Source organism: Cherax quadricarinatus, chromosome 60 (assembly GCF_038502225.1).
Source record: "Cherax quadricarinatus isolate ZL_2023a chromosome 60, ASM3850222v1, whole genome shotgun sequence".
NCBI classification, from domain to species: domain Eukaryota; kingdom Metazoa; phylum Arthropoda; class Malacostraca; order Decapoda; family Parastacidae; genus Cherax; species Cherax quadricarinatus.
Window position 1 is genome coordinate 18,019,282 of NC_091351.1, and position 22,270 is coordinate 18,041,551.

Consider the following 22,270-nt stretch of genomic DNA (forward strand, 5'->3'; position numbering starts at 1 on the left):
GTGGAACATAGTACCGTATCTTCGATAGTATGCCTACAGTCTTGGAAATTTTCTTAGAAATTTGATGTATATGTGTATGAAATTTGAGTCTATTATCAAGGTGGATTCCTAAGAATTTTCCCTCTGTTAGTTTTGTGATAGGTGATCCATTTATCATTATGTTAAGAGGGACATCTGTAGCTCTGTTACCAAACTGAATGAAGTAGGTTTTGTCAATGTTTAGTGTAAGTTTGTTAGTCCTCATCCAGGTAGATATTTTCTGTAATTCGGTATTTACAGTATTGGCTAGCGTGACTGGGCTCGGGTGAGAGAAGACGTATGTAGTGTCATCTGCAAATAGTGTGGGTTTGAGTAATTGCGAAGCATTTGGAAGGTCATTTATGTATAGGAGAAAGAGAAGAGGGCCAAGGACACTTCCCTGTGGGACACCAACTGTAATTGGTTGTGCAGAAGAGTTTGCCCCATTTGCGTACACATATTGGCTTCTGTTGCTGAGGTAAGACTTGAGGTAGTTGAGGGAGTGCCCTCTTATACCATAGTGTGACAATTTTACGTGGAGCAAGTCATGGTCAACTGTATCAAAAGCTTTACGTAAGTCAATGAAGATCCCCAGTGGGACTTCTTTTTTCTCTATTGCAGTGTATATATGTTCTAGCATGTGTATAATAGCATCATTAGTATTTTTATTAGGCCTGAATCCAAATTGGCAGGGGTTGAGTATGTTTTGGGAGATAAGGTAGGAGTAGATTCGTTTATGAATTAATTTTTCGAAGATTTTTGAGAGAGGGTGTAAGTTGGATATTGGCCTATAGTTATTCAACTCTGTTTGGTCTCCTCCTTTGTGGATCGGGGTGACCCTTGCTATTTTGAGTACTGTAGGGAAGGTGGAGGATTCAATGGATTTGTTAAAGAGTGTTGCAATGATTGGTGATAGCACTTGTGACACTTTTTTGTATATAAGGGGTGGTAAGGTATTTAAATCTCCTGCCTTGTTTTTTAGTGCGTTGATAATAAGGGAGACTTCGTATGGGTTAGTCGGAGCTAGGAACAGTGTGTTCGGGTAGTTGCCGGTGAGGTAGTCATTTGGTGGGGTATCTGAGCTTGGGATTTTATTGGCAAGGTTTTGTCCTATAGTGGAGAAGAAATCATTGAGTCTGTTTGCTGTTTCTGTTGGTGGGAGTTGGGGTTCATCTGTTTTTGCTAATTTTATTTCGCTATTTCGTGATATCTTTTTTGTTCCCAGAATTTCTGATAGGGTTTTCCAGGTCTTTTTTATATCACCTCGTAAGTTGGATAATCTGTTCTCATAATACAATTTTTTTGCCCTTCTTATCAGGCTGGTTAGGATTGACGAGTAACGTTTTGTTTGGTCTCTGGTTATGTGACCCATTCTGTACTGTTTTTCATATTGGTGTTTTGTATTTATGGATTTGAGAATGCTGGGTGTTAGCCAGGGACTGTTCAGTCTCTTTGCTGTCATCTGTTTAGTTTTTTTAGGGCAGTGCTTGTTATAGAGGTATTGGGTTTTTTTTAGAAAATTATTAATACATTCGTCAATATCTGTATAGGTTTCTAGCTCAGTGTGCCAATCAATGTTTGCTATTGCTGTTGTGAAGTTATTAATGGCTGCCTCATTGTGAAGTCTGAAGGTGACTTTAGTAGTGTCTTGGGGTAGTTTACCAAGAGTTGTTATGAGGAAAGTAGGGTAGTGGTCTGTGGTATTATCTGTAATTATGCCTGATTTTAAAGGGGATATGGTGTTGGTCCAGATGTGGTCAAGTAGGGAAACACTAGTCTCTGTAACTCTTGTAGGTTTTGTTACTGTTGGTAGTAACATACAGTTACTCATTGTGTTTGTGAATTCAGTAACGTGTGGGTCCTGGTCTTGCAGGAGATTTATATTGAAGTCACCTGAGAGTAGTAAGTGATCTTTGTTCATGCATGCATCAGTTATCATACTTCCTAGATTTTGACTAAATTGGCTAATGTTTGACTGTGGAACTCTGTAGATGTTTATCAATGTGAGAGGTTTTTGTAGGTACTTTGATTTGAATTTAGCTATTATATATTCCCCATGTTCATCCCTTGTGCAAGTATTAGTGATACATTCTAGTTGGTCTGAGTAGTATATGGCTGTGCCACCCCCTTGTTGATCTGGCCTACAGTTGTGTATGGCTGTGTAACCAGGAATGGCATAGACATCTGTACTATCAGGCTTTAGCCAGGTTTCAGTTAGTGTAATGATGGACATATTGGCATGTAAGGAATTTAGTAATGCTATGAGGTCATCGTAATGCTTGCTTAAAGATCTGATATTGTAGTTAAATATAGTTATGTTGTTGTTGGCACTGAGAAGTGCCTTTGATTGTTCTGCAGTGTAATAATTACAGTTACTGTTTGATTCATTTAAGCATCCCATAGCGATAAAATGCACATACAGTTCACTCATTACTTAAAATATTTGAAGTCTTAATGTAGGGTCAGAGGAGAGTAAGCGAGATAAAATTAATAAATGAGAGAGAGAGAGAGAAAGAGTACATGAGAGAGGACACTCGTGGAGTTATGTAAACAAATCAGGCGAATGTGAGTTATGCAAACAAACAAAGTGTACATGTCTGGTTTGTGTACAAGTTACATTGTGTACAAGTAGTCTCTACATTGATATGGTAGAACAAATAACGAGGAACACTCCCATTCTCATGTAACACGCTCTGAGTGAAGGCATACTAAAGGAATAATTTTCTACAGTTACGCCCAGCAACTTGGACTAGAGAAAACGTTATTCTTGCCATCACTCATACAAGTTGTCTGGTTACCATATCTCATATTTATGTTTATTTATTTTACTGTGGGGTGGATTTATCATCTTTATATGTTATGTATCGTGTTTATTATATAATTTTGAAAAAATATCATAGCTGAACTAATAAAAATGTGTATATTAACATAATATACGACATTTAACCCTTTCAGGGTTGGTAGGCCCTCTCCTAAACTTGTTCTTAGGGTTGGAAATTTAAAAAAAAAAAAAAAAAAAAAAAAAATTTCTTATGAAATGACAGAGAATCTTTTCCTGATCATAATGACACAAAAAGTAAGAAATCTGATGGAAAACTTACGGAATTATGCTCTCACGAAGTTAGTGGTCTTGACAATGTTTACGCATCAGCGATTTCGCCCACTTTGAGCACTATTCCAATGTACCAGACAGCAAAAATCATAACTATTTTGCTATAACTCCATTTTTTCTATCTAATGAGTACAAGAAACCACCCATTTACCGATTTCAACTATCCAATAAAGTGGTCAGAAATTGGCAATTTTGCCAATTTCACACAAATTTCAAAAGATGCAAATTTCCAAATAGGGTCCAGAATAAACAAGAGAGACATTCCTGGCACTAAAATAACATTTCCTCTGTTCATTAGTCATGTCGCTAGGCCTCTGTTACATTCCTTTTGCTTTCCACTTTGAATTTTTATTCTCACAAAAAATAGAAGATTTACTGTTATGCAGACTACTGTATTAGTGTAGAAATGGTATAAATAATATCAGCGCACTAGTGAAAGAATATTAGACTCACCAGTTGACGTGTATTGGATGCATGGCATGATCTGTTTACTTTCGAACTTTGGCAAAAATCGAACATTTCTGCTTCTTTGAGTTCAATTTCAAGGTATTTTTCTTTGTGAAACCAATCAAAATCATCTCAATTTCTGTAATATGTCTTCCATTCTTTAAAATGAGACCAGGAAAACTAAATACAATCATAAATAGCATACAAAAATACACTACAAAGTCGCTGTTTTGAAACACAAACACGGTTGGAGTTCTTTTTTTCTCATTATGCACTGTGTGCTGCAGGATTTTTTTTATACTGCGTACACTGACCACATAGACCCATTCTTTCCTATGTAGGCCTATCAGCTTTCTCTCGCTAGATTTGAAGGCGCTAGAATTTATGCGTACTAGTACGGCGCCAACCCTGAAAGGGTTAATGAGACTCGGTGATTATTATTCTTATTACTAATATCGCATCACTCGTACAAGTCGTCTGGCTACCACATCTCATATTTATGTTTATTTATTCTACTGTGGAGTGTATTTATCATCTTTATATGTTATGTATCATTTTTATTATATAATTTTGAAAAAAATATCATACATGGATTAATGAAAATGTGTATACAGGTGTCCCTCAACATTCGCGAGGGTTAGGGGATCAAGAGCCTCGTGAATGTTGAAAAACCATGAATGTCTGGTGCCCCAGTATATTGTAGGGAAATGCAATACTGCTTAACTTGTTGAACCATGAACAATCATAAAATACATGAAAACGTTGTAAGTTGTACTAAATATATACATGTTATGCTTTAAATACCACGGACTCCACCACTGCCTCCACCACTTCCTCAACCAATACGAGTCCCTACTACCCTCCCTCCAACCCCCGCAACTGGCAGCCAGCCCTCCCACCACTCAGTGTGGTGAGTGTTTTGTTTGTTCATTATTTGCTATTAAACTACAGTATAAATAATTTAAACACATTCATGACTGCATATTGGAATGGCTATTTGAACAGGTATTGGACGGTGACATCATGTGCTTACTCTTGAACACAGCAAAGAATCAAACATTTCTGCTACTGCTAATAATAACAATAGTAATAATAATAATAATAATAATAATAATAATAATAATAATAATAATAATACGATATAATTGAAGAAGGAAATTGTACAAAAATACGAGGGAGTGGTTGACACATCGTCAGTGTGACTTTGTTTATGCTGGAGTGAACATTAGTCTCCCTGCTCTTCCAAACATTTCACAATAATTCAGCAGTTGAGGCAGTGGTAGAGGCAGTGATAGAGGCAGTGATAGAGGCAGTGGTATTTACTAACATATACATATGTTATAAATAATAATAGTACATGTTAATATTAATAACATTTGTAATAATAATAATAAATGTTATTCATAATGTACTATTATTATTTATAACATATATGTTAGTAAATATCACTGCCTCTATCGCTGCCTCTACCACTGCCTCTATCACTGCCTCTACCACTGCCTCTATCACTGCCTCTACCACTGCCTCTACCACTGCCTCTACCACTGCCTCTACCACTGCCTCTATCACTGCCTCTATCACTGCCTCTATCACCTCTACCACTGCCTCAACCACTCCAGTCACACTCAATCTACAAGCACCAAACAATGAATTATTGTGAAATGTTTGGAAGAGCAGGGAGACTAATGTTCACTCCAGCATAAACAAAGCCACACTGACGATGTGTCAACCACTCCCTCGTATTTTTGTACAATTTCCTTCTTCAATTATATCATATTATTATTATTATTATTATTATTATTATTATTATTACTATTGTTATTATTAGCAGTAGCAGAAATGTTTGATTCTTTGCTGTGTTCAAGAGTAAACACATGATGTCACCATCCAATACCTGTCCAAATAGCCATTCCAATATGCAGTCATGAATGTGTTTACATTATTTATACTGTAGTTTAATAGCAAATAATGAACAAACAAAACACTCACCACACCGAGTGGTGGGAGGGCTGGCTGCCAGTTGCGGGGGTCGGAGGGAGGGTAGTAGGGACTCACAGGTGGTGGGAAACTTGAATATGATTTGGCGGCTGGGAATTTGGTGGCTGGGAATTTGGCGGTTGGGAATTCGCGAATGTGTGAAGCCCGCGAAAGCTGAAAACGTGAATGTTGAGGGAGACCTGTATTAACATAATATACGACATTTAATGAGACTCAATAGTTATTACTGAGTATTATTATCATTACTAATATGGCATCTCGAGACATAAGACACTCTTACTGATTTTAATGTGTACCTGCACACCAGCACAGTGTGTAAGTTTATTTAGGTACAGGTATACATAAGTATAATTAACTTTTAAAAACACTTGAAATTTTGGAATTTCCAGACACAATGAAGAGACGTGGTGCTTACAGAGCACATGGAGAATGTAAACAAACAGGGTGGGGTGCGGTGACCGTATTAGAAAGTCAAGTGGGGGGAGCCATATAGAGAATTGAGGTCATAATTTGAAATGATCGTATCAGTGGAACGCTGTAACGCAAAACACCGTAAAGTGGGGCCCTACTGTATTAAGTTTTTTCTAAGTCCATAAATGGCACAAGCAATTACTTTTCCTTTGTAAAAGAAATAAATGCTAGGGTGTTGGTGAGAGGGGTGGGAATAAATTATGGGGAATCAAATACAAAATAGGATTTGACACAGTTACTTTTTGCTGATGATACTGTGCTTTTGGGGGATTCTAAAGAAAAGTTGCAAAGGTTAGTGGATGAGTTTGGGAGGGTGTGAAAAGGTAGAAAGTTGAAGGTGAGCATAGATAAGTGTAAGGTGATGAGAGTAGCAAATGATTTAAAGAAAAATTGGACATCACAGTGGAGGGAGGGAGTATGGAGGAAGTGAATGTTTTCAGATATTTGGGAGTTGACTTGTCAGCAGATGGGTTTATGAAGGCCAAGGTTACCCATAAAACTGATGAAAGAAAAAAGGTGAGTGGTGCATTGAGGTATCTGTGGAGACAAAAAACTTTATCCATGGAGGCAAAGAAGGGAATGTATGAGAGTATAGTGGTATCAACACTGTTATATGGGTGTGAAGCATGGATCATAAATGCTGCAGCAAGCAGGCAGCTGGAGCAAGAGATGTCCTGTCTAAGGGCAATGTGTGGTGTAAATATTATGCAGAGAATTCTTAGTGTGGAAATTAGGAGGTGTGGAGTTACTAAAAGTATTAGTCAGAGGGCTGAAGAGGGGCTGTTGAGGTGGTTTGGTCAGAGAGAACGGATCAAAGTAGAATGACTTGGAAAGCGTATAAATCTGTAGGGGAAGGACAGAGGGGCAGGGGTCATCCCCCAAAAAGGGTGGAGGAAAGGGGTAAAGGAGGTTTTGTGGGCAAGGGGTTAGGACTTCCAGCAACACTTTTGGCATATTATTTTAATTACCATTACTTGCTAAAAACTTGTTTTAATACCACATTTACTATCAGTCCATTCTGCTTTATGCAATTAATCTCTATATTCTCTTAGTGTAGTTCCTTACTTTTAAATACTTTGTACTGCCTAATAAGCTCTAATAATACTACCAATGGAAATAAGTCACTCTGTCTGACTTATTTGGGTTATCCTAGGCTCTCTACACATATGCTGCTATGTATGATAATTCTATGTAACTGTATTTGTGTATACCTGAATAAACTTACTTACTTACTTACTGAATCTAAATAGTTGTTCATAAAAATTTAATACTTGCAATAGTAATTATTTAATTTTTTTTAATTTTTTTAATTAATATTACTTGCTAAAATTTTGTTCAACACCATATTTACTAACAGTCCATTTTACTTTTGTACATTGGATCACTATATTCTCTCTTTTTATTTCTATTTTTATTTTTTAATTTACCATTACTGGCTTACTAATGTAAACAATCATTATAGAACCAGTGCAATATTATATTGTCAAACCTGAGTCATAATGAAAGTTATCATAATCTCTGTAGTTTATAATTACTTATTTAATCTAATATTATAAACTTTTTATAACTACCATTACCTGCAGACTTTTACTTTAATTTTATTGTCTTCAGTAAACATCTATTCTAAACCTACTACTTTTGTCAAACTCTAAAACTAAAACAGTTCAATATTAATTCATCAAATCCGTCCACACAAAGAGTAAACTGTATCTCTGTATTTAACCCTCTGACTGTTTTGGTCATATATATACATCCTACAAGCAACCGTTTTTGACGTATTTTTTTTTTTATTATTATTAATACACTGGCCGATTCCCACCAAGGCAGGGTGGCCCGAAAAAGAAAAACTTTCACCATCATTCACTCCATCACTGTCTTGCCAGAAGGGTGCTTTACACTACAGTTTTTAAACTGCAACATTAACACCCCTCCTGCAGAGTGCAGGCACTGTACTTCCCATCTCCAGGACTCAAGTCCAGCCTGCCGGTTTCCCTGAATCCCTTCATAAATGTTACTTTGCTCACACTCCAACAGCACGTCAAGTATTAAACACCATTTGTCTCCATTCACTCCTATCAAACACATTCACGCATGCCTGCCGGAAGTTCAAGCCCCTCGCACACAAAACCTCCTTTACCCCCTCCCTCCAACCTTTCCTAGGCCGACCCCTACCCTGCTTTCCTTCCACTACAGACCGATACACTCTTGAAGTCATTCTGTTTCGCTCCATTCTCTCTACATGTTCAAACCACCTCAATAACCCTTCCTCAGCCCTCTGGACAACAGTTTTGGTAATCCCGCACCTCCTCCTTACTTCCAAACTACGAATTCTCTGCATTATATTCACACCACACATTGCCCTCAGTCATGACATCTCCACTGCCTCCAGCCTTCTCCTCGCTGCAACATTCATCACCCATGCTTCACACCCATATAAGAGCGTTGGTAAAACTATACCCTCATACATTCCCCTCTTTGCCTCCAAGGACAAAGTTCTTTGTCTCCACAGATTCCTAAGTGCACCGCTCACCCTTTACCCCTCATCAATTCTATGATTCACCTCATCTTCCATAGACCCATCCGCTGACACGTCCACTCCCAAATATCTGAATACATTCACCTCCTCCATACTCTCTCCCTCCAATCTGATATCCAATCTTTCATCACCTGATCTTTTTTTTATCCTCATAACCTTACTCTTTCCTGTATTCACTTTTAATTTTCTTCTTTTGCATACCCTAACAAATTCATCCACCAACCTCTGCAACTTCTCTTCAGAATCTCCCAAGTGCACAGTGTCATCAGCAAAGAGCAACTGTGACAACTCCCACTTTATGTGTGATTCTTTATCTTTTAACTCCATGCCTCTTGCCAAGACCCTCGCATTTACTTCTCTTACAACCCCATCTATAAATATATTAAACAACCACGGTGACATTACACATCCTTGTCTAAGGCCTACTTTTACTGGGAAATAATCTCCCTTTTTCCTACATACTCGAACTTGAGCCTCACTATCCTCGTAAAAACTCTTCAATGCTTTCAGTAACCAACCTCCTACACCATACGCCTGCAACATCTGCCACATTGTCCCCCTATCCACCCTGTCATACGCCTTTTCCAAATCCATAAATGCCACAAAAACCTCTTTAGCCTTATCTAAATACTGTTCACTTATATGTTTCACTGTAAACACCTGGTCCACACACCCCCTACCTTTCCTAAAGACTCCTTATTCATCTGCTATCCTATTCTCCATCTTACTCTTAATTCTTTCAATTATAACTCTACCATACACTTTACCAGGTATACTCAACAGACTTATCCCCCTATAATTTTTGCACTCTCTTTTGTCCCCTTTGCCTTTATACAAAGGAACTATGCATGCTCTCTGCCAATCCCTAGGTACCTTACCCTCTTCCATACATTTATTAAATAACTGCACCAACCACTCCAAAACTATATCCCCACCTGCTTTTAACATTTCTATCTTTATCCCATCAATCCCGGCTGCCTTACCCCCTTTCATTTTACCTACTGCCTCCCGAACTTCCCCCACACTCACAACTGGCTCTTCCTCACTCCTACAAGATGTTATTCCTCCTTGCCCTATACTCGAAATCACAGCTTCCCTATCTTCATCAACATTTAACAATTCCTCAAAATATTCCCTCCATCTTCCCAATACCTCTAACTCTCCATTTAATAGCTCTCCTCTCCTATTTTTAACTGACAAAACCATTTGTTCTCTAGGCTTCCTTAACTTGTTAATCTCACTCCAAAAGTTTTTCTTATTTTAAACAAAATTTATTGATAACATCTCACCCACTCTCTCATTTGCTCTCTTTTTAAATTGCTTCACCACTCTCTTAACCTCTCTCTTTTTCTCCATATACTCTTCCCTCCTTGCATCACTTCTACTTTGTAAAAACTTCTCATATGCTAACTTTTTCTCCCTTACTACTCTCTTTACATTATCATTCCACCAATCGCTCCTCTTCCCTCCCGCACCCACTTTCCTGTAACCACAAACTTCTGCTGAACACTCTAACACTACATTTTTAAACCTACCCCATACCTCTTTCACCCCATTGCCTATGCTCTCATTAGCCCATCTATCCTCCAATAGCTGTTTATATCTTACCCTAACTGCCTCCTCTTTTAGTTTATAAACCTTCACCTCTCTCTTCCCTGATGCTTCTATTCTCCTTGTATCCCATCTACCTTTTACTCTCAGTGTAGCTACAACTAAAAAGTGATCTGATATATCTGTGGCCCCTCTATAAACATGTACATCCTGAAGTCTACTCAACAGTCTTTTATCTACCAATACATAATCCAACAAACTACTGTCATTTCGCCCTACATCATATCTTGTATACTTATTTATCCTCTTTTTCTTAAAATATGTATTACCTATAACTAAACCCCTTTCTATACAAAGTTCAATCAAAGGGCTCCCATTATCATTTACACCTGGCACCCCAAACTTACCTACCACATCCTCTCTAAAAGTTTCTCCTACTTTAGCATTTAGGTCCCCTACCACAATTACTCTCTCACTTGGTTCAAAGGTTCCTATACATTCACTTAACATCTCCCAAAATCTCTCTCTCTCCTCTACATTCCTCTCTTCTCCAGGTGCATACACGCTTATTATGACCCACTTTTCGCATCCAACCTTTACTTTAATCCACATAATTCTTGAATTTGCACATTCATATTCTCTTTTCTCCTTCCATAACTGATCCTTCAACATTACTGCTACCCCTTCCTTAGCTCTAACTCTCTCAGGTACTCCAGATTTAATCCCATTTATTTCCCACCACCGAAACTCCCCTACCCCCTTCAGCTTTGTTTCGCTTAGGGCCAGGACATCCAACTTCTTTTCATTCATAACATCAGCAATCATTGGTTTCTTGTCATCTGCACTACATCCATGCACATTCAAGCATCCCAGTTTTATAAATTTTTTCTTCTCTTTTTTAGTAAATGTCTACAGGAGAAGGGGTTACTAGCCCATCGCTCCCGGCATTTTAGTCGCCTCATATGACACGCATGGCTTACGGAAGGAAAGATTCTTTTTTTCCACTTCCCCATGGACAATAGAAGAAATAAAGAAGAACACAGTACATAATGAGAGAAAAAAAACTCCAACCATTTTTTTTAATTAAAATGCTGACTTTGTGGTCTATTTTTGTATAGTATTTATGATTGTATTCTCGTTTTCTTGGTCTCATTTGATAGAATGGAAAACATATTATAGAAATAGAGGTGATTTTGATTAATTTTACTATAAAAAGAACCTGGAAATGGAGGTCAAAATAGGGGAAATGTTTTATTTTTGCCGATGTTCAAAAGTAAACAAATGATGTCATTGTCAAATAAATGTACAACTAGCCATTCTAATATGCAGTCATGAATGGGTTGACATTATATATACAATTATTACAATATTGCAATAGTCTGCATAACAGTAAATCTTCTATTTTTTGTTTGAATAAAAATTCAAAATAGAAAGCAAGAGTAATATCAGAGGGGCCTGGAGACTTGACTGATGAACAAAGAAAATGTTATTTTAGAGCCAGGAATGTCTGCATTGTTTATTCTGGACCCTATTTTGAAATTGTCATATTTTTAATTTTCGTGAAATTGGCCAAATTGCAAATTTCTGACCACGTTACTGGGTAGTTGAAATTGGTAAATGGGCAGTTTCTTGTACTCAATCGATAGAAAAAATGGAGTTCTAAAGAAATAGCTATGAGTTTAGTCGACTGGAATAATGGAATTAGCCGAAAATGCGGCTCAAATTCGGCGAAATCGCTGATTCGTAAATATCGCCGAGGTCGCTAAATTCGCAAGAGCATAATTCCATCAGTTTTCCATCAAATTTCATTCTTTTGGTGTCATTACAATCGGGAAAAGATTCTCTATCACTTTATAAGAATTTTTTTTTTTTTTAAATTTTGCAACACCAGGAGGCACTTCAGGATTTGGGGTTGCAACAGTCAAGGGGCTAAAAAAAAAAAAAACTATTTGTAACAATGCATTAGATAGTAAGATGAATTAGTTATCATAATTGTTAGATTAGATTAGATTAGATTAGATTTTTTATTTTGACAGGTTGTGTAGTGGAACAGGTTCCATTAGTGTATACATACTGGGTTCTATTGTTAAGATAAGATTTTAGGTAATCAAGAGTGTGTCCTCTGACCCCATAATGTTCAAGTTTTTGGTGCAAAAGATCATGGTCATCTGTATCAAAAGCTTTATGTATGCCTATGAACAGTCCCAGGGGAAATTCATTTTTCTTGAGTGCAGAGTATATTAGCTCAAGCATATGTATAATAGCATCATTAGTACTTTTTTTCGGTCTGAACCCAAACTGACAAGGGTCGAGTATGTTGTGGGATACAAGGTAGGAGTAGACTTTACACATGGAATTCATGTGTAAAGCCTGGGAACATAACTAATGAACATAGGAAATGTTATTTTAGTGTAAGGAAAGCCTTCTTTGTTTATTTTAGACCCTATTTTGAAATTTGTGTGAAACTGGCTGAATTACCAATTTCCGATCACTTTTTTGGGTGGTTGAAATACGTAGTTGATTGAGAAGTTTTTGTGCTCAATGGAAGGCATACTATTGAAATAGTTAATAATTTAGTCAACTGGAACAATGTAATTGACCTAAAATAAGACTCAAAGTGGGCAAAATGGCCAATGCGTAAATATCACTGACAGCAAAATTCACAAAATTCACTCAAATTTCATACTTTTTGTTTTATTACCGTCAGAATATGATTCTCTACCATTTTATACAAAAAAAATAGCAAAAACTGTTTTTTTTTAATTCTTGGACCCTGTGGACAAGTTTCAGATCAGAGATCAGGACCCTCAAGCGGTTAGGACAGTAGCTGGATATTATTTGACTGCTGTAGGCAGCATCCCAGAGAGGGTGTTAGAATACCTCAGATAGGGCTGGGCTATAAAAAGTGCTTAGTCTGCAAAATTGATAAGCAAAAATAAGTAGATCTGAGTGAAACTGGTGTCAATAATATAGAACAATGTAACAAAGAAAGGGTTAATGACCTGTCAGTACTAGGATTCATACTGTTCCTAGTACAGTAGAATATATATTAATGACCAGTCAGTACTAGGATCATAATGTTCCTAGTACAGTAGTGTATATATTAATGACCTCATTGTCAATGGTGTAGTCTCAGACACATCTATGTTCATTTATTATGGGAAAACTGCAAAAATAAGAATGAAAGAAAAGAGCCAGTAACTGCAAGATGCCCTGACAGTCTTCAGTGCTAGTCAAACTGAGTATGATGACACAGACAAAAAGCTGTTACCTCCTGGGTAGTAAGATCAGTGACTGCATGTTGCACCACCTGGGAAGATCAGTGACTGCATATTGTACCACCTGGGAAATAAGATCAGTGATTGCATGTTGTACCACCTGGGAAGTAAGATCAATGACTGCATGTTGTACCACCTGGGAAATAAGATCAGTGAATGCATATTGTACCACCTGGGAAATAAGATCAGTGACTGCATGTTGTACCACCTGGGAAATAAGATCAGTGACTGCATGTTGTACCACCTGGGTAGTAAGATCAATGACTGCATGTTGCACCACCTGGGGAGATCAATGACTGCATGTTGTACCACCTGGGAAATAAGATCAATGACTGCATGTTGTACCACCTGGGAAGTAAGATCAATGACTGCATGTTGTACCACCTGGGAAATAAGATCAATGACTGCATGTTGTACCACCTGGCTGCATGTTGCACCACCTGGGAAGGTAAAAGTATCATGGAGTCAAAGAAAAATCTTTCAGAGAAGCTTACCACTTAAACTACTTACTTATGATCATTTAGTGTTGTTATTGCCCATTTATAAGCTCCCTCAATACAGTCATAATTTTTCTGGTAGAAGCAATAATTGTCGGCCAGTTCCCGCCGCACCAGAGTCTCTTCCACAAAACTGTCAACACTTTCTTTAAGTTGGTTTTTGTATCTTTTTACCTCCAGGATGCATCTCTGTGCTGATACCTGACCTGCAATGAATGGAGCTTTATAATACACGATTCATATTCAAATTTTCATTTCTTTTTAATGGTGTACAAGAATAATGTAATTTACATATAATAAAACATTGTTAGACACAAAAGAAAGCCACTAATGAATTTTGGGCAAACTAATTATAATACTTAACCCTTTGACTGTTTACGCCATATAAATACGTCTTATGTGCCACTGTTTCTGACGTATTTAAACGCATAAATTTTAGAGGCTTCAAATCAAGCAGGAGAAAGCTGGTAGGCTCACATGTGAGAGAATGGGTCTCCATGGTCAGTGTGCACCATATAAAAAAAAAATTGGGGAGCCAGTGGTGCATTGTGGGAATGCCATTTCAGTCGTCCTTTTTCAGCATGCTTAGCGGTAAGAAATATGTGACTCCCCAGCAAATCTGGGACTCTTCTCTTCCCAAGTGATGCTCTAACACAGATGGAAGTGTCAGTGAAGATCAATTTCATGATTTCCAGGAGTTTGAGACCAAAAGCAATGGAGGAGGAGGAAGAGGAAGAGGAGGAGGAGGAGGAGGAGGAAGAGGAGGAAGAGGAAGAGGAGGAAGAGGAGGAGGAGGAGGAGGAGGAGGAGGAGGAGGAGGAAGAAGAGGAGGAGCAGGAAGAGGATGAAGAGGAAGAGGAGGAGGAGAAGAGGAGGAGGAGAAGAGGAGGAGGAGGAGGAAGAGGAGGAAGAGGAGGAGGAGGAGAAGGAAGAGGAAGAGGAGGAGGGGGAGGAGGAGGAGGAGGAAGATGAGGAGAAGGAGGAAGAGGAGGAGGAGAAGAGGAGGAGTAGGAAGAGGAGGAGGAGAAGAGGAGGAGTAGGAAGAGGAGGAGAAGAGGAGGAGGAGGAGGAGGAGGAGGAAGGGGAGGAGGAAGAGGAAGAGGAGGAAGAGGAAGAGGAAGAAGAGGAAGAAGAAGAAGAGGAAGAAGAGGAAGAAGAAGAAAAAGAAGAAGAAAAAGAAGAAGAAGAAGAAGAAAAAGAAGAAGAAGAAGAAGATGTAATAATATTGTTCCCTTGAAGCAAGAAAAAAAAGTCCACCCCATGACAGTGATAAGATAAGGGGAGATAACATGTGATAAGAGCTGACCTTTGACGAGCGTAAACGAGGGTGGTGGAGGGTGCAGCTGATAAGAAAAGATTAGATGACCATCACCCTCACTTTGTTTTTGCTGGTACACAAACATTTCTGTCTGTCTGTCAAGCTCCCTATCTATCCGTCTAGCTCTCTGTCTCAGAGAGAGCCACAAGACTGTGTCATCAGCACGTTTACTCACATCTTCAAGCAGAGTGTAGCACTTTGTCTGGATTTTTTGGGTTATCCAAGGTAATTTACACTATGTATACTTGTATTTATGTGTACCTGTGAGACAGAGATAGACAGACAGATAGAAAGAGAGACACAGATTGAAAGAGATAGAATGAGGAAGAAAGATAATTAGATAGAATGGAGGGGAAGCAGCATCCGACCCCATTGTTTTGACAGGCGGTAGGGGGAGTGAGTAATGAGACAATATGTCATTTTGACAGCTTCCGACTCCTGACTCAAAACAATTATAAGACACACACTTGCACACAAGACAAGCTTGCTGAGTGAAGATAATAGCAGTTATACGAAAGTATCTAGTGACTATATATGTGTATATATATTATAGAAACCAGAAGGAAGGAAGAATGGAAGTCAGGAATGAAGGAAGGAAAAAAGTAAGGAAAGATGAAGTAATGTAGGAAAGAAATGCAGGAAGGTAGGAAGGAAGGTAGGAAACGAATGTAGGAAGGAAGGAATGATGACACACAACGATTTACCTAGGATAACTACATAACACAACTGCCTGCTAATACTTTGAAGAAAACTTCTCAGATGAGGTGTTTTTTTTTTTGCACATAAAAAAAAAGTTCACAAAAATGCAGACACACTCATTTTATGTGTGAGGAGTGTAAAACACCATTGTGTATGAAAACATACTTCAAAGAGTTACACAAGCTGCAGAACTTCTAGGAATATGTCCAGTGACTGTATATTGGTACTATAGAACAATAGTAATAAACAATTTTTTGTATTGTTTGTTTTTGTAAACAAGTTTTGTAAACAATATATTGATAATTATGTTTGTGTGCTTATTGTGTTGTATACAACGAGTGCACATATGTACAGTGCACCTTACCTTGGTCTCACAGGCCACATAAGTTATGTGAAAAAATAAAATAGTGAAAAAAAACAACAAACCTTCAAATACAAGTAAACCAAAGTTTACCAGGTGAGCGGCAGTCACCGCTGTTGCCATACGCGCCTCATTTTCTGCAAACTTCATGGCTCTATATCTCAGTAAGTACTGATGGGAAATTTTTTTTTTTGGACTAAAACAATCAGAAAAATAATCTTAACATTTTCATAAGAAAAAATAAGCCGCCAGTCGTGAGTGCCTGACTCGAAAGCGAGTCAGTGCAATGTCCACTGAGCGGTTGGGATGGCGAGCCCAAGGGCAGGGGCCATTAAATGTTCAGACAGAGCCCAACGCCGAAGAAGAGAGGGAGTGTGCAAGGCCCTCTTGCCACTGATGACAGATTCCCTTCCAAACAGCCCTTGTGAAATCACTGTGGCCCAGGGCAAGAGGGGTAACAGTAGGAAGTGTGTGCACGAGGGAGGCTTCCCGATCTGCCACTTCATTGCCCCAGATTCCAACTTGGGCAGGAACCCACTGAAGGGAGATGCTCCAACTTGGGCTCCGCAAGAAGCACAGGAGGAGAGATTGTGTCCGACGAACGAGGACGCGCAGTGATCGTGGACGGGCAGAGCACAGAAGTGCCAGGGAAGATTGGGAATCAGAGAAGAGAACCAATGGTTGTGGGGGAATGTGATCTAGGACAAAAGCCAGAGCTTAGTGAATGGCAAAGAGCTCCCCTGCCAGAACAGAATGAGCAGGGTCCAACTGCCACGTTTGACACAGGGAGAGATTAGTGAAGAAGGCCGCAGATGATGTAGAAGGGGGGGGGAGGACCGTGCCGAGCCATCCGTGTAGACGGAGAATGAAGAGCCATATGTAACAGAGCGAAACTCTTCAAATAGAAATGCAACTAACTGAAGGGGTTCCCTATTCCTGTAGTGCCAATCCAGGTGAATGTATCATGTCAGGTCCAGCCAGGGGGGTGCCGGAGAGTGGAGAGGGTAGGGAGTCATCACAAGTGCAGGAAGAGTAAGGCAGGACAGGGAATGCTGGGCACTGGCTACAAAGGAAGGCTGAGCCAAACGTGGGGGGACAGAGGCTGTCTCCCACATCTGTGAAGAGAGGCGACAGGGGTGAGTACAAAGCAGAGAGGCCATATGATGGAGTCATAAACAGTTCCTCGCTGTCCTCACCGACGAGAGAGGGACTATCCCTGACTCTGCCTCCAAGGCTGTGATAGGGGTGGAGGGGAATGCCCCCAGCATATTACGGATGGCTGAATTCTGGAGAATGTCTAAGCGATGAAGAGAGGAGGAAGAAGCCGAGCCATACACCTCACTCACATAAGTGAGCCTGCTGCGAACCATAGCTATACAGAACTTATAGAGAAGGTCTCGATCCGCCCCCCACTTGGTGCCAGAGATCCAGTGCATAAGTGCAATGCGACGTGCACACGAGAGGTGGAGGGCTGCTATGTGTTTCTTCCATGTCAAGAATGGTGCATCTAAGGTGACTCTCAACCAATGATGATAGGAGACCAAACGGATTGGCGTCTGGTTCAATGAGACTGATGGAAGAGTGGGGAGTCGGCATCTAGTAAAGCATAAGAGCTTGGACTTAGTGTCACTAACCTCCAAACCCCAGGTGGTGGCCCATGATGTTATGCATTGCAGGGCACCCTGAAGTGTTTCCTGTGCTGTCAGTAAAGCCGGGGCACTGCACATAAGGGCCACATCATCCACATATACCAGTTATGCACTCCCTGGATGGAAGGGAGATCCGACAATAAGACAGAGAAAAGGAGTGGGCTAAGAACAGATCCCTGGGGCACTCCCCGGTATACAGGACAGGGTGAGGACAAAGCGCCACTCACTGCTACACGAAAGGTCCTCCCTTGCAAAAAGTTGCGCATCCAGCAGAGGGGAGCTCCTGTCAGCCCCATGCGGGCCAGCTTGAAAACAATTGCTGTGTGTGATGCAGAGTCAAATGCTCTGTGTAGGTCCAAAAATGCAGCCAAAAGGAACTCCCGGCATTCAAATGAAGTGTGCACAAGCTGTGTAAATTGAAGCAAAGGGTCGAGGGTGGATCGACCTTCTCGGAAGCCACTCTGGTTATCAGGCAGGAGGCCATGTTCCTCAGTCCACCAAGAGAGACGAGTAGCCCCCAGTCATTCCAGTACCTTACCCAAACAGGGCAGTAAAGCAATGGGCCAGTAAGAGCTCAGTTGGGTATCATCCTTGCCCGGCTTTAGAATCGGAATCAGAAGAGTGTGTTTTCACATATCAGGGAAGACACCTGTATACCAGGTGGTATTGAAAACCTCCAGCATAGCTTCTGTACATGAGGGAGGTAGATGTAGTATAAATGAATAGGGTAAGTTGTCCTTCCCTGGAGAAGAGCGGGAAGAAAGTTGTGAAAGTGCCCGCTGCAGTTCATGGGAGCTAAAGGGAGATGCCAGCACCTGGCAGTGAACCTCGGGTATGGCAGGTGGCAAAGGGCCCCATTTGATCATCTTAGAGGGTAGAGGAGGAGGAGGAGAAAATATAGGACCGAAGAAATTTCCAAATGTCTCAGCCTTGTCCTGGGTTACAAGTGGAGTCGCTCCTTCCCCCAGCAGGGGAAAAGTACTTACAGAACGTGATCCCAACATGGAGTGGAAGAAACCCCATGCCTGACTGGCAGAGGTGCAAAAAGAAAGAGAAGAACAGAATAAAGCCCAGGATGCACGTTTTGCTTGGAGGAAGGTTCGCCGACAAAGAGCGTCTGCCCTTTGATAAGCCAACTGCTGAGTCCGACAGGGTTGGCGCCGCCACCATGCCCACGCTGTCTGGCGAGCCTTCACTGCTCGGAAGCACTCATAATTGCACTATGAAACCCAGGGGCGTGAATAGAAGCTCCCGGAGAGACAGAATGAACGCAAGCCCGCCTCAAGTATGGCCCCTTGCAGAGATGGGACAGCCTTGTCCAGCAAGGGCCTGATTATAGTTTGTCCAACCAGCCTGGGTGATTTTCTACCGTGAACGAACTGCTGTCACTGGCACTGCTAAGGCTTCATTTGTAGAAGTAAGGACTGGAAGATGGTCACTCCCCATGAAGGGGCCTACAGTAACAGTAGACGTAGTAAAATATCCACACCCAAGAATGAGGTCTAGGGTAGAAACTTGCCTGGTATAAGGATCCACTCTAGTCTCCAAACCTGGTGGTGTGAGCAACGAAAGGTGAGATGCGAGGAGGGTTTGGAACGGCCCTATCTGTGGGATTCACCGATCGCAAAGAAATGGATGGTTCCCAGAACTGGTGCCTTGCATTAAAGTCTCCTATCACAAGCGTAGAACCACGGAGTTGTCCAAAGTAATAGGTAAATTCACTTTGTGTAACCGACCTGCCCGGATTATAGATCAGGAGTATGTTGCACCACTGAGTGCCCAAAGCAACTCTCACAGCCAGAGTTTCCAACACTCCACTCTCATAGGCTTGGAGAGAGAGGGTCGTACTCTGGAGCTGGTTGCATACAAGAAGAGCTAGGCCACCTCTGCTCCCTGCAAGGCAATCCCTACGGTAAACAGTGAAACCAGGTATCCGAAGAGAATGTCGAGGGCGTAACCATGTCTCAGAGAGACCCACCACCAGTGGCTGTACCACAGCCAGATACCTCTGAAGGTCTGGAAGCTTCCCCAGTACAGAACGTGCATTCCAAAGAAGAAAAACAGAGGGGTGAGAAAGGTTCACGTGTGTGAACTAAGCAGCCCAATAAGGCGAGAGAGAACCAAGAGACATGCAGTCACAAAAGAGGTGCCCTGGAGGTAAGAATGAAGCACCTCCTCCACCAGGAGGAGGATAGGATGAAGGAATAAAGCCCAGGCAGGTGAGAGTGAGAAAGTGGGACCTTCAGACATGAAGGGTCCTGGAGTGGAGACAGGCCGAGGCTGGGGTTGAGGAGAATTGGGGGGGGGGGGGAGTCAGCTGCGAGACAGGAGGCTCCGGGTCGGGTATGATGTCCATCTGAACTGGGTGGGGCTCTGAGCAACGAGTCGATTTGGGAACTGTATCACCTCGACAGGAGGACGTGCGTTGTGGACGAGGGGGGGCATGTGCAATAATTTCTGCAATGGAAGCTGGGTCCGAGGACACCCTGAGTTGATGTTGCCCCAGGGGTGGGGAATCTTCTAAAGGGAAAGAGAGGTCTGCAAAAGCCCCAAACCGATTTGTAACAGGAATATTAGCCCTCACAGCTGCGGAGTACAGGTGCCCTGGCCATGTTGGTGTTGGGGAGACTCCCTTAGTGGGGGACACTGGAGGCGAAGGAGGCAGGGGCTGACGGACTGTGACTGGCTTTATGGACCGCAAGCAGGAGTTACGTTCATCGAGTGAACAAGACTGGGTCCTGGCTGAGTTTGCCAAATCAAGAGCCTGGCGATATGCTGGGCAAGACTGGGAGGTAACCTTGTGGTTCCCTTTACAGAAGTAGCACGAAGCCGGGCAGGTATAGGTAATGCCATCTTTAACTACTGGGTGAAACCCGCTGCAGTTTGCACATCTTACCTTACCACAGCAAGACAACTCTCCATGCCCGAAAAGGAAAAATTTCCGACACCGGAGTAAAGGAAAAGTATAAGGAAGAACAGGAAACCTTAGATTGCCAAAAGTCACAAATTTCAGGAGAGCACCTGAGAAACATATATGAACCATACGAGATGGGGGTAGGATGATTCGAGAGGCTCCAAACCTCCCACAAACCTAAGTTGTCACCCCCACTGTGAACCAATTCAGAGTGGATCTCCTCATCTGAGAGGGATGTAGAAATCGGTCCAATTCTGCCATAACAACAGCTGGCGGCGAGGATTGAGGAGCGGACCTCCCAGCAGACAAAATTCCACCTATCCAGGACATGAATGGCATTTAGTAGCAAATTTCTAGCCAGAAAAGACTTACGGTGGAGCCGGAGCCTTAGGGCTGCACCCCTACCGAGTTGTTGGACGCCCCCATCTATGTAAGCCTTGCCGAAAGGAGATCCACTGATGGCGTTGGTGACATCCCGTGGGTTGGTGAAGGGCGTACTGCCATCCTTAGGACGCACAAGAACCACCCTCACGTCTGGAGTAATGTGAGAAGAAGGAACATAGTCTGGACAAGTGGTGGGTTGGCGTTTTGGGCTAGACAGGGGCCTGGCACTGTCGTCAACCTCAAGGGCCCATTTGTTTATCCCAATAGGGGGCACACTAGCTATATCTTGGTCCAACGGTAGTGAAACAGTTGTCAACTGAGTAGAGACAGGAGAGGGGTCCCTCCCTATGGGGGCGAACAACATCCCTATGGGGGCGAAAGACATCTCAGTCGAACCCCCCATAAATGGGCCACACAACACCGCCTGATGGAGAAGGCAATGACAACTCAAGCACACAAGAAAAGAAAGAATGTGAAGCAGAGCCTAAACAGGGCCTACACCACCAATAAACAACTGAGGAACCTTCAGAAGACACGTCCACACTCCACCAATGCCAGCCGAGCTCTCTATGAATGTACATGTACATGGTCCCTTATTTAAGATGTTGTGGACTACTGTATTAACCCTTTCATTCTCCATACCCCTGAAATGAGACTTGCTCTCAATATCAAAAAATTAAAAAAGAAAAATGGTAGAGAATCTTTTCCTATAGGTAATGACACCAAAAAGTACAAAATTTGATGGAAATTATTATTATAATCAAAACTAGGTGCTAAACTACTAGGATCATTGCATTACTTGTAATGCATTACTTGCATTACAGGTAATGCAAGTACATGTAATTGCATTATTTGCATTACATGTTTTTCAATGAGGTGTTCAAGAAAAAATGTCTTGGTTCTCATATATTCTTTTGGTTGTCGACAGACAAGTTTTCGCGTGTATGGAATGGGATAAAGTGGCTCAGGTCACATTCTCATGGAATGCATACTGGAGGTTGAAAATGAAACCCTTACCTTTGAAGAGTATTAATACG

At 41.2% G+C, this 22,270-nt stretch overlaps 1 protein-coding gene across 2 annotated transcripts in view; it reads right to left on the bottom strand.

The window, feature by feature from the left end:
* Nucleotides 1–13,900: 13,900 nt before the first annotated feature.
* Nucleotides 13,901–22,270, bottom strand: part of phr (deoxyribodipyrimidine photo-lyase photorepair) — a 138,601-nt gene continuing 130,231 nt past the window's right edge. The window contains exon 6 of one of the 2 annotated variants that reach the window (XM_070097996.1): nt 13,901–14,114. In XM_070097996.1, the coding sequence (XP_069954097.1) occupies nt 13,918–14,114 (197 nt within the window). In that variant the 3' untranslated portion in view covers nt 13,901–13,917. The remainder of the gene's footprint in view (nt 14,115–22,270) is intronic. The other variant, XM_070097995.1, reaches the window with a different exon arrangement.